This window comes from Meriones unguiculatus, chromosome 5 (genome assembly GCF_030254825.1).
Source record: "Meriones unguiculatus strain TT.TT164.6M chromosome 5, Bangor_MerUng_6.1, whole genome shotgun sequence".
NCBI classification, from domain to species: domain Eukaryota; kingdom Metazoa; phylum Chordata; class Mammalia; order Rodentia; family Muridae; genus Meriones; species Meriones unguiculatus.
Window position 1 is genome coordinate 2,059,098 of NC_083353.1, and position 12,663 is coordinate 2,071,760.

At 50.1% G+C, this 12,663-nt stretch overlaps 1 protein-coding gene across 1 annotated transcript; it reads left to right on the plus strand.

The window, feature by feature from the left end:
* Positions 1–515: 515 nt before the first annotated feature.
* On the plus strand, positions 516–12,059 carry Mthfd2 (methylenetetrahydrofolate dehydrogenase (NADP+ dependent) 2, methenyltetrahydrofolate cyclohydrolase). The gene is made up of 8 exons (XM_021654682.2): positions 516–673; positions 4,943–5,127; positions 6,143–6,265; positions 6,887–7,039; positions 7,685–7,792; positions 8,724–8,816; positions 9,244–9,369; positions 10,987–12,059. Exons 1-8 carry the CDS (start codon positions 573–575, stop codon positions 11,148–11,150), a joined length of 1,053 nt encoding a protein of 350 aa, XP_021510357.1. The 5' UTR covers positions 516–572; the 3' UTR covers positions 11,151–12,059.
* Positions 12,060–12,663: the final 604 nt, after the last annotated feature.

Below are 12,663 nucleotides of genomic sequence, written 5' to 3' on the forward strand. Positions count from 1 at the left end.
GGATGGATGGATGGATAGATGGATGGGTGGATGGATGAATGGATAGATGGGTGGGTGGGTGGATGGATGGATGGATGGATGGATGGATGGGTGGTGGGTGGGTGGGTGGATGGATGGATGGATGGATGGGTGGGTGGATGGATGGATGGATAGATGGGTGGGTGGATGGATGGATGGATAGATGGGTGGGTGGATGGATGGATGGATAGATGGGTGGGTGGGTGGGTGGGTGGGTGGATGGATGGATGGATGGATGGATGGATGGATGGATGGATGGATGGATGGATGGATGGATGGAAGGGAGAGTGGGTGGGTGGGTGGCTGGCTGGATGAATGGATGAATTCCAGAGCCCTTCGGCCTGAGGGGACCACTGCTGCCTCTGGCTAGGGCTTGACTCCTTCAGCCAATCAGAACGTGGTCCCAAACTTACGTAGACTGGAGCCCTCCTATTGGTTCCTCGGCCGGCTCGGAGGCCAATGGGCGCGCGGGGAGGCGGGGCTTCCGCGGGCCGGTGGTATCGCTTCGCGGCCCGCGCGCGCGCTTCTCTCCGGCGCAGGCACCGGCGCGGGCCATGTCTCCAGCCTCCCTGTTATCCGCGCTGGCGGTGCGGCTGCTGCGCCCTGCGCGCGGCTGCCACGCCCGCCCGCGGCTCTTCCACCTGGCAGCCGTGCGGTGAGTGTCGGAGCGCGTCCCGGGGTCCCGGGGTCCCGGGCGCGGCGTGGACAGCCGTGCCCCCGGAGCATCGTCTCGCCGCGGCCGGCCGCCGCGGAGGGTGTGGCGGGGCGACGTGGCGCAGGGCGCACGTGGAGGGCGGACGCCTGGCGGGGACCGTCCAGCCGGCGGCCGCGGCGAGGGGCGGGAGCGCCGCTCCTCCGGGCCCTAGCGGCCGCCGGGGTTGCTGCAGTCTGATGAAATCCGCGAGCGGGCTTGCTCCGGGGACCGACTTCCCTCCTCCCGCGTGGGTGTGGCTCGCGGGATGCCCGGCCCGCAGCCCACCGCGGAGCCACCGGCTGTACAGCCTGGGCTACCGAGGCGACACCTGACCGCAGTTGTCGGGCTGCCGGAGCGAGGGCGCATCGTGCTGGGGGCTCCGGCGTGGGGCTCCCGCGCTGCACGTGGACCGCTCGGCGGGCACACTGTTCTGAAAGTGTTTGATACCGCCGGGGCCCGGCGCGCCGGGGTTGCTTATGAGCCGGGGGATTGCTGCGGGTTCAAGGCCATCCTGGACTACATAGTGAGTTAAAGGCCAGCCACTGGGCTGCAGTGTGAGACTCCTCCCTCTCCAACCTCAGAGTAACCATTTTAAAAAGTCACAAGGGTAAATTTCGTATGTGTATTTTACCATGATCCTTAAAAGTTGAAAAAAATGAACCCCCCCCCTCCAATGTTGATTGGGGAAAAAAACAAACCATGAGGAATGCAGGGAAAGTTCTGTTTGCATTTCCTTCAGGGGGTCATTGACTCGTCGGATCTTTCTGAACCTCAAACTCCCATCCCTGAGCCTAGGAAGAAGAGACTGAGGGGTTGTGGATTCCTTCCCCACCTCGGGGCGCCTCGCGATGCTCCCTGAGAACATCTGCACATTTGCATTGCCTCAGTCCTGTGCCCTGTAGAAACTAGTGGTTGTTTTTGCCTCCAGCACATCATAGTCTGAGACTGAAACTTTGGGACCGATAAAAGCTGCGCCTTCCACAGTGGGACTTTTGTTCGGGTTGAAGGGGAAACAGGTGTGATTTCCCGAGCGGAGGATGTTAGACATTTCTGGGGCCCTGCGTGTTGGGGCGGAGCGTGCTGAGTGGTGGAGGAGTTGCAGCGGCATTATTCAGGGTTTTCCGAGATCTGATGCCGACTGGCCTGCCGATTTGAGCTCCATTTTCCACTTCCCTGTTGTGCCTTTTCTCTTCCTGAGTTCTGGTCGAGTGTGTCTGTGGAATACATGTGTCAGATCCTGTAATTCATTACCCAAAGAGGTAGAGCGAAGGCTTGCGCTTCGGGCTTCCGCTTCTGCTCTTCTGAGAAGTGTGGGCTCCGAATCGCTGGAGGCGATCTGCGCCAACTGTCCTGCACATTGGATGATGGCAGTGCTCTCCTTTCTGTCTGGGGTTCAGGGACAAACTGCATGGTCGAAGGGAGAGTGCCGTAGCCTGGGCGAGGAGTCAGTGAGGGTGGTGGTAGATATTTTTTACACCTGAAGCTTGTTTGTTACTGTTACCGGTTTTCTGTATAAAACAGGGCTCTTATAATGGGCACGATAGCCAAGAGTAATTTATGTAAAGGTGTTGGCAAAATAGCTGGTGTTCAGGGAGTATTGGTTTCATCCCCCTCCTCGCTGTTTCTCATTACCGGCCCATTAATTAGCAGAACATTTACCAGCATACCTTGATTGATAGCTGTTTGCCTCCCAGATACTAACTGACTGGAGAATCACTACTGTTGGTTTAAGAGGAAAATAAATATTACTGACTTGGATTTTAGTTTTGGTGTTTATTAGAACTTTATTAGATCTCTTCTTTCTAGCCTGTTAAGCAGTGACTTAATTTGGCCCTTAGCAGAGAGATGGAGGAAGCGTAGTAAATGGCTCATGTTTTTCAGGGCAGTGGGAAGCAGCCCACTGTTAAATTATGAAGTCATTACAGTATAACTGAGTTTGTGTTGCTTTGTCTGTCTGCCTGTCTGTTTTTCTCTCTGTCTTTATTTCTTTTTTTAAATAATTTATTTAATTCTATTTTATGTACATTAGTGTGAAGATGTCAGATTCTTTGGAATTGGCATCACAAACAGTTCTGAGCTGCCATGTGGGTGCCGGGAATTGAACCCAGGTCCTTTGGAAGAGCAGACAGTGCTCCTAACCACTGCGTCATCTCTCCAGCCCCCTTTTTTTTTCTTTCTTTCTTTTTTTTTTTTGTTAGTAAATTGGCATAACACCCAGAACCTTCTGTGAAGCGGAGATTAGGACCTGGAACACTGGCCTCCTCAGAACCCAGTGTCCCTAACGTCAGTCGTCATTTTTGGTCCAAGTGCACTTCTACTGTTTTTTCTGCATTTATGCTTTCCAAAGAAACTTTTTATGAAGTACAAGCTAAATCTTCACAGAGTACAGTGTGCACACGTGTGTGCGTGTATAATTCCTTACTAGTGTGTATTCATCTTCCTTATTCCCCCAACCCTTCAGTGTCTCAAGTACTCAGGCTGGCCTTGGACTATCTGTGTAGCCATAGATAACCTTGGAATGTGAGCTGTGAATGGACAGGGGGATAGAGCAGAGAACCACTTGTGAGGAGGACTCTACCCCAGTCTTAGTTCCTTCCTGTTGCTGTGATAATACCCTGACAAAAGCGACTGTTCAAGGTGATAGTCCGTCATGGTGGGGACCTCCAGGCAGCAGGAGCTTTAGGTAGCTGGTGACATGTCCACAGTTAGGATGATTCTTGCTACTCAGCTTTTCTCTGCTTTTGCCTTTCCTTCCCTCCTTCCTTCTCTCCTCTCCTTCCCTCCTTCCTTCCTTCTCTCCTCTCCTTCTCTCTTTCCTTCCCTCCTTCTTTCCTTCTCTCCTCTCCTTCCCTCCTTTCTTCCTTCTCTCCTTCCCTCCTTCCTTTCTTCTCCCCTTCCCTCCTTCTTTCTCTCCTTCCCTTCTTTTTTCTCTCCTTCCCTTCTTCCCTCCTCCTTCCTTCCTTCTCTCCTCTCCTTCCCTCCTTCTTTCTCTCCTTCCCTCCCTCCTTCTCTCCTTCCCTTCTTTTTTCTCTCCTTCCCTTCTTCCCTCCTCCTTCCTTCCTTCCCTCCAAAGACAAGGTTTTTTTTTTTTAAATGTAGTCTAGCTATCCTGGAACTCACTCTATAGACCAGGCCGTCTTCAAACTCACAGAGCTCCACCTGCTTCTGCCTTCCCCACACCCATCTGTCAGAGAGTGGTGGCGCCCGTAATTGTATGGGTGCTCCTATCAAGTAAAGCAGGCAAGACGATGCTGTTTCACTGGCATGCCCAAAGGCCTGTCTTCCAGCTGATTCTAGATCCTGCCAAGCTGACACTAACCATCACACCCACTATCAGAAAGTCCCCAGAAGGGGCTGGGCAGCGGCAGGCATTTTGAAATTTGACATGCCCAGTAGGGTGTTTACTGGTCTAACCACATGACATAAGTTATATATAATCAAGTCCTCTCCATTATTTTAAACATTTGTGGGTCTTTATTTCCTGTTATTTCATAAACAATATATTATATAACAACTGTTCGCATAGAAATTGCAATTGTGTTAGGTTTATAAACAATCCTGTGGCATTTTTAAAAGGGACTTGACTGTAGGTGCGGCGGGCATCTTGGAAGCAGGCTTGAAGAGGGACACCTAGTTACACAGTACTGGCAAACTGAAAGCCCAGTTCACTGGGCTGGAGAGCGGCTGGTGGTTAAGAGCACCTGTTCGTGTGGAGGACCCACGTCTGTTCTCCAGTTCCTGGGAATCTGATGCCCTCTGCTGACCTCCGTGGCACTGCACACGGTATTCATGCACATAAGCAGGCAAAACCCCCGTACGCATCTAATAAAAGTAAACAAACCTTTTTACAAAGGAGAGAACATTGCTCCGCTCCCTAGGAGACATGACCACATACTGTAACAGCGTCAGCACAACACAGACTTCAAGTGGAATGCCAGTATGTAGAGAAACCTGCTAGCTTCAGAGTAGCGAGGGGCCGGGGAAACGCCCACGGAATAAAAACCTCGGGCATGATGAGGCGGTGGCCCTGGGACTTGATCTTACCTGGGCAAGTGCCAGCGGTCAGCAGCGTAAACTTCTGTGCTCCAAAAGGACGAGTTTGGTCTCCATGACCGCCTTTAAACCATCCTTTAGATCTCACATGTAAACCCAGCCTTTTTGTGGTGGAGTCTAATAACAACTTTTTCTAGTTGGATCGTTTCATTTTTGTAACTGTGTCACCTTCTGCAGAAATGAAGCTGTTGTCATTTCTGGGAGGAAGCTGGCCCAGCAGATCAAGCAAGAAGTGCGGGAGGAGGTGGAAGAGTGGGTGGCCTTGGGCAACAAACGGCCGCACCTCAGTGTCATTCTGGTTGGTGACAACCCTGCCAGTCACTCCTATGTTCTCAACAAGACCAGGGCAGCGGCTGAAGTGGGTAAGTGGCAGCATCAGAGCCCCACTGCTGTCGGCTTGAAGTGTTTGTGTAGGTAAGGCCGCCCTAATGCATGCTGAGTGACGGTTCACACCATAATCCCAGTGCTGTGGGAGTCAGGAAGACCAGGTTCAAGGCCAGCCTTGGCCACATAGCAAGTTTGAGGTCATCCTGGTCTCAAAAATCTAAAATACAAAACAAAAAACACCCTCTACAACAAAAGTAAAAACAGAAAACTCAAACACACAAGGCTAGTGTGATAAAATTGAACCAAAAACTTTCCTGTGGAAAGAACTGGCCTACTAGAGGGCTTTCGGTGGAGGGCGGGTTGTGGCTTTTGGGCTGTGGTCTCGAGTCTATCCTTAACCTTAGCATTTTGCCTGTAACCTCGAGCACATTTTTACATTTGCTTCCCCTGAGCAATAAGAGTCTCTGTGTTGGGTCAGTGACCGGCTCATGGGTTGGTCATTTAGCCACGTCAGAAGTGAGGACACCAGGTGCTCAGACCACTGACTGTCCCCTGAGCAGACAGACCATTTGAGCCAGCTGCTCTCATATGGTAATCTGCAGTGCCTCGAGGACAGACACAAATCTTCCATCCCCCTTTCAGTGAAGCAGCCCCAATCAGTGAAGAACTCAAAAGCCACTTCCCAGAAGTCAAGTCATTTCCTTCATACCACTAACTGTCTAAGCACATCACAGAGGCCTCTACATCCTACTGAGGCATTTCTCCACTCTCTAGCTGCCATTTTATCTGCGTCTCAGGCTCCTTGTCTCAAAATGGGGTCATTGACTAAGGACAGAGCAGTGCATGAGGAGCCCTGAGCTCGTGTTGGAGTGTGCTGTCTGTGAAGGGTCCTGTGGGCAGCTCGCTTAGTTCCCGTGGAGGGCACCCACTCCGATGCTCATGTTGGTGTTCTCTCCCCCGCCCCCAGAGGAGAACTTAGCGTTTATTCAAGCCCTACGGTGTGGAGCTGTGTCCCTCCACATTCTCTTAAGCCTGACCTGTCTTACGCAGGAATCAGCAGTGAGACAATTGTGAAACCAGCCTCAGTTTCAGAGGAAGAGCTGTTGAATTCCATCAGGAAACTGAACAATGATGAGAACGTAGACGGCCTCCTTGTTCAGCTGCCACTCCCAGGTGAGTTTTGAGCTTCAAAAGATACCGTGATTTGGGCTGGAGAGATAGCTCGGCAGTTAAGAGCACTGGCTGTTCCTCCAGAGGACCCAGATTCAAGTCCCAGCACCCGAATGGTGGTTCACAACTGTCCCTAACTCCAGTTCCAGGGAATCTGATGCTCTCTTCTGGTCTCCATTGGCACCAGGCACAAACCTGGTATATATACATTTGTGCAGGCAAAACACTCATACACATTTAACAAAAAAAAAAGTATTTTTAAAAATAAGTAATGCTTTCTGGGCAGTGGCTGGCTCTGCTGCTGTTTGAAGTGCTTAAAATACTCACCCTTTCACTGTTCTCACGGCCCCATCCAGGCTGGCCGCAGGCTTGCAGCAGTCCTGCCTCAGCCTTCGAAGTGCTGGTGATGCGGTCCTGCCTTGCAGCCTGACAGCTGCGATCTTGATGTAAAAGCCGCTGGAAGGAGTGGTGGGGAGAGTACATTGGCTGTGGTGTTTGACTTAGGTTTGCTGCTCCCTCATTCTGTGCATCTCCCTGTCAAGGCGAAGGGAGTGGTTGTCACAGTGAGCCAGACGCCCTGGAGCAGGGCAGCCTTTACATCATAACCGCGACTTCTTTTTTCAGAGCACATCGATGAGAGGAAGATCTGCAACGCCATTTCCCCTGACAAGGACGTTGATGGCTTTCATGTCATTAACGTGGGGCGGATGTGCCTGGACCAGTATTCAATGCTGCCGGCCACCCCGTGGGGCGTGTGGGAGATAATTAAGAGAACCGGTAGGTGTGTATTTGAGTCGCATTTCTGTTAGGATTATGGAAGTAGTGTAGGCTGGGCAGCCCCAGTCTGAAAATCCGAAGCCTGTCCAGTGCTGATGCGTAAATAGATGTGATGCAGACATTCCCAATCTGTAATCAGACCCCGCCTCAGCCCGCAGCCCAGGCTCCCACCCTCCAGGGCTCACCTCCTGGCTGTTGCTTAGGATGGCTCTGCTCTATTCTACAGGCCTTGGAGAAGGAAGTGTAAGAGTTAACAGTGGCCACAGCAGGGACCCCTGGGGCAGTTTTTGGTTTGGAGGGCTTCTGTGTTCTCTGCACTTTCTCTTCGGCTGATACTCCAATGATTGGATTCATGACCTGGGCCGCCTGCCTTCCTCTGCTGCATGTTCTGAGACAAACCAGGACAACTCTAAGAGCAAATCTATGTATTTGATCGATTCACTTCTTGTGCGACCAGCTCCAAAAAATTCAAGTTCTGAGTAAAGCATGGATGTAGGCAATGAGACATTGTCAGATGTGGCTTTGATTGTGTTTATTCAGAGTTGGTGTCTGCTGTGCCATTTGAGCACGCGTGCGTGTATGTGTGCGTGCGTGTGTGTGTGCGTGTGTGTGTGTGTGTTTATTTATTGTTGTTTATTTTTGCAGGCATTCCGACCTTAGGGAAGAATGTGGTGGTAGCTGGCAGGTCAAAAAACGTTGGAATGCCAATTGCAATGTTGCTGCACACGGACGGAGCCCACGAACGGCCTGGGGGTGAGGAAGTTACCTTTCCTGTTGTGTGAGAACTCTCAGAAACCATCCTGTGACCACTGTCAACACTCAGAAAGTAGCCGTCATGGAAGGCTGCACTCAGTGCCACCAGGGGTCCTGGATCTGGACTCAGACAGGTGTTAGTTTTGAATAAAGCTTGGTTGTAGGCAATTAGAAATTGTCCGCTATGGCCTGGACAGCACTAGCAAGCCCTCTTACACAAACCAAGCTGCTGTTCTGCTCTGTGTCATTTGGGAGGAAAAGAAACAGGCTCCTGCTGAGGAGCGAACTGACATGACCAGTGTGTCTGAAAAAAAAAAAACGATAAGTCAGGAATTACATGAAATGTAATAATGAACTTTGTGCCCAAAGCAAAACTGCAGTTTCAGGTACCTTTTGGCATTATTAAAGAGCAAATTGACCTTGAGTAATTCTGGTGATTTTTTTTTTTTTTTTTTTTTTTTGAAGAGGCAAAACTCTTTTAAAGTCTTTTAAAGTATTATGAAATAGGAAATGGAACAAATATGATTACATATGACACCAAAGGATAGAATTTAAAGCAGTGCTAGATGCCATATCAAGTATTAATTGTGTTTAAATTTTTATTTCATTTATTTCTGTGTGTGTGCGCGCGCGCGCGCATCTGAGAGTGTGAGAGAGAAAGCATGTGTGTTCTCTTTTGTCCTGAGGTTTGGGGTTGGACTCAAGCTATCAGGAATTGTGGGAATGCTTGGCAGGCCTGCTTACCTCCTGGCCTTTCTCTTTGCCCTAAGTATTGGCTGTACGAGATAAATGACAATTAGCCATCTAGAAATTGTGCCAAGACCGTGGTTTTCCAGAGGCGCTGCTGAGTTTCTGCAGTGCTGGGAATGGCAGAAGCTTACCTCCATCCCCGCCTGGATTTGCAACTCAAGGCATGTGTTTTCCCTCTCAGGTGATGCCACAGTTACAATCTCTCACCGACACACTCCCAAAGAGCAGCTGAAGAAGCACACGATCCTCGCGGACATTGTGGTGTCTGCCGCTGGTAAGAGCTCCAAAGAAGCGTATAGAAAGAAGTGTGTGTGTGTCCATCCGAGTTGCCTGAGCATTCGCCCGCCCTCCTGCCACCCCACCAGCTCTCCCCAGCACTGATGCTTTGAGATGCTTGCAGAGATGGAGCTGACGCTGCAGGTGGAATGCTTGACCTGCCACTTAGTTGTAGCCTGGAGGAGGGTACTTCTAACCCTCAGAGTATTTCCACATGGTGTTTAAATGATTATAACACATGCTAGTAAGTTCTTCCAGTTACCCGCCTATACTAGCCTGTGACTAATACCCTCTTCTGGCCTCCACGGGCACTGCAGGCACGTGGTGCAAAACGTTTGTGTACGGAAAAGCAATGAACCTAAAACGACAGTTTACAAATGACGTGGGCCGCCTTCGGCCTGCTGATTGTTTGCTCTCTGTCACAGGCATTCCAAATCTGATCACAGCGGACATGATCAAGGAAGGGGCAGCAGTCATCGACGTGGGAATAAACCGAGTTCAAGATCCTGTCACCGCAAAGCCCAAGCTGGTTGGAGATGTGGATTTTGAAGGTAGTTAGTATAGTTTTTTGAAAACATAAATCTGTAAATAAATACTATCTTTCATGGGCATTTAGGACGGATCATTTTCTTTTTACTTTTTTTATAACATTTTTTGTTTTGTTTTTCTTTCGAGACAGGGTTTCTCTGTGTAGCCCTGGCTGTCCTGGATTTGCTTTGTAGTCCAGGCTGGCCTCCAACTCATAGAGAGCCACCTGCCTCTGCCTCCCCAAGTGATGGGATTATGGGCGTGGCACCACTGCACCCAGCATATACTTTTTAAACTTGTATTATTGTGGTAATATTGTTTAAATCACTTACAGCGTGTGTATGGGCACAGGAGTATGTTTGTGTTTGCATGTGTGTGGAGGCCTGAGGTTTACGCTGGAGTCTTCCAGGATTGTGCTTTACCTTTCAGGAGGCACCACCATGCCTGGCTATACATGCCATTTTTTTTTTTTAAAGAAATGCGTGTATGTGTGTTGTGTGGGTGTGTCTTATTTGTGTTATGTGTCAGTGTTGTGTATTTGTTGTGTGTCTGTTATGTTTCTGTTTTGTGTATAATCATGTTTGTGTGGTGTGTTTCTGTGTTATGTGTGTATGCTCTATGTATGTGTCTACATGTTATATGTGGAGTGTGTGTGGTGTATGTGTGTGTATTGTGGGTGCATGTGTGTGTTGCATACGTATGTTGGTGTGTGTTACGTGTGTGTCTGTCTGTATATCACTGTGTGCCCTTCGTGTCTTCAGTTCATGCGTTGGAGTGTTTTCCCAGAGCTTGCAGGTGTCCAGGCCGGCTGACTAGTGAGACCCAGGGATCTTCTCATCTGCCCCCAGCACTGGGGCTGCAGGCACACGCCACCACCGCTAGCTCTTTACATGGGTTCCGAGTTTGTACAGCCAGTGCTTTACAACCGAGCTGTGCCCTGGCCTATGGTGCTGTTTAAAAGAACAAATTCTAAAAATTAAAGATTTATTTCGTATGTATGGGTGTTGGAACTGCATGTATATGTATGTGTAACATGTGTGCCTGGTGCTGAAAGATGCCCTGGAGCTGGAGTTAGGGATGGTCATGAGCCACCATGCTGGTTCTGGAAGGCCAGCCCACTTCTTTGCAAGAGCAGCCAATGCTCCTAACCTTTGCACCATTCCTCCAGCCCCAGGGATGCTGTTTTTCCTACCCAGTTTGAAGCTAACAAAGGGTCTTACACTTTTTTCCCTTTTTCTTCTCCCCCAGCCCTTCCCTGTCGCTTGTCCTCCCCGCCACCCACCTCTCCTCCCCTTTTCCTCAGAAGAGGGGAGGCCTCCCGTGGGTATCAGCTCTCACATCTTTTAAAAAGACTTATTTATTTAATTTATGTATGTGAGTGCTCTGACAGCATGTATACCTGCACACCACAAGAGGCATCAGACCCCAGTATAGACAGTTGTGAGCTACCATGTGGTTGCTGGGAACTGAACTCGGGGCATCTGGAAGAGCAGACAGTGCTCTTAACCACTGAGCCGTCTCTCCAGCCCGGCTCTTACATCTTATTGCTCTTCTTTGAACGCTTTTCTTTCATAACAAATGATACATGTAATCTTTGCCACACGTATCTGACGTAGCTTGCCTGTCTTGTTTCTACGCAGGAGTCAAGAAGAAAGCCGGTTATATCACTCCTGTCCCTGGGGGTGTTGGTCCCATGACGGTGGCCATGCTAATGAAGAACACCGTTATTGCTGCAAAGAAAGTGCTGCGGCCTGAGGAGCTGGAGGTGCTGAAGTCCCAGCAGCGTGGGGTCGCCACCAACTAGCAGCCCTGCGCCGGCCTGAGGCAGAGTGGGCCACAGGGGGCAGGGTTTTTAATTTATTCTGTTGAAATGGTTTAAGATGATGTTTGTATTTATTGAAAGCTTAACCGAGTGTGTGTGGGTGTGTGTGGGTGTGTGGCGCGTGGCTCTGCAGGACCTCACCAGGGTGCCCATCAGTGTCCTGCTTTTGACCTGGTGATGCATGGAAGACATCCTTATGCTGAGAAGAGGAGCTGAACTTCATCAAAAAGTCTGCCTTTTGGGGCTCTCATTCCTAAGTGCTATTCCAATACCAGTTGATGACTCATCTTAGGTCCCAAGCCTTTGAATTCAACTTTCAAACCAAAGGAAAACTTCTTAGAGAAAACTACGGGAAAGGAAGAAATGGCCTCGCTGCGTGAGGACGGGGTACTCTGTCACTTTCTGTGCACGCCAGCGCGTGACCAGATTTCCCTGCGGGAGCTCAGTCGGCTGGGGTGGTGGACGGAAGCCCTGCCAGCTGGTTCGCTGGGGAAGCTTCAGGCTCTCCCCACTCGCTGTTACCCTCTTTCTGTGAGCTTGCCCTATTTTAGTTTTCTAGGATCAAAAAGCTCATTTTATAAATGATGTGTTGTCATGTTCTGCTTTTGCGGTACATTTAAACTTTAAATTTCAGACTGTTAGAGAGTGTGTCTGTTTTCTCTGGCATACGTCTTAAGCCTGTCTTTTGAAAAACAAAACTTGGGTGCGATAATCATGAGGGCAGCTCGTGTGGAACTTTCATGTACCCAGTTGGCTCTCCTGAAAGGTATCGAGGAGCTTGAGTTAACAGAAGGTTTAATCAGATTTTCATATTAAAGGGTGTCGTTGCTGTTGCTGGGTTTTTGTTTTTAAATAAAACACATCTGTCTGGTGTGGAGTGAGTTTCTGAAATGCTGTCTTGTCTCAGTCAGACCTAACCCTAACTGTTTGTACCCGATGTTTCAGCCAGCTGTTCCTAGATCACGCACACCCTACGAGGAGCCATAAGTGACCCAGGGCATCAGCCAAGCCATTCCCTCCATTCATACGCCAGTCAGAGGACTGGCCTGCGTGCAGCACAGGTGCCCATGGGCGCTGCGGAGCCATGTCACCCCGTCCCTATCCGTGTCACCCCCACACTATCCCTGCAACAGTGTGATCAGCTGGGCGCTGCAAGCTCAACGGTCGTCTCGGAGTTCTCCTGGGTGTCTGGACTTTGGCTGGAAGACTCAGTGCTTGCTCTAGGCAGCCCCCGGTAGAATGAGACGGGCGAGCCCTGCAGTGTGGACCTACTTCCATGGTCCTCTGCAAGTGGCTTGCTTCTTTACACTTGCTGTGGGCTTGTGTGTGCCATGTGCATGCTGTATGTGGAGGCCAATAGAGGGCCTTATGCCCCACACCCCCGGAATCGAGTCATGTGCGCGCTAGGAAGCAAACTCAAGCCTCCTGCGAGAGCAGCAAGTGCTCTCACCCACTGAGCCATCTCTCCAGCTCCCTTGCTGGGAATAGTTTTATA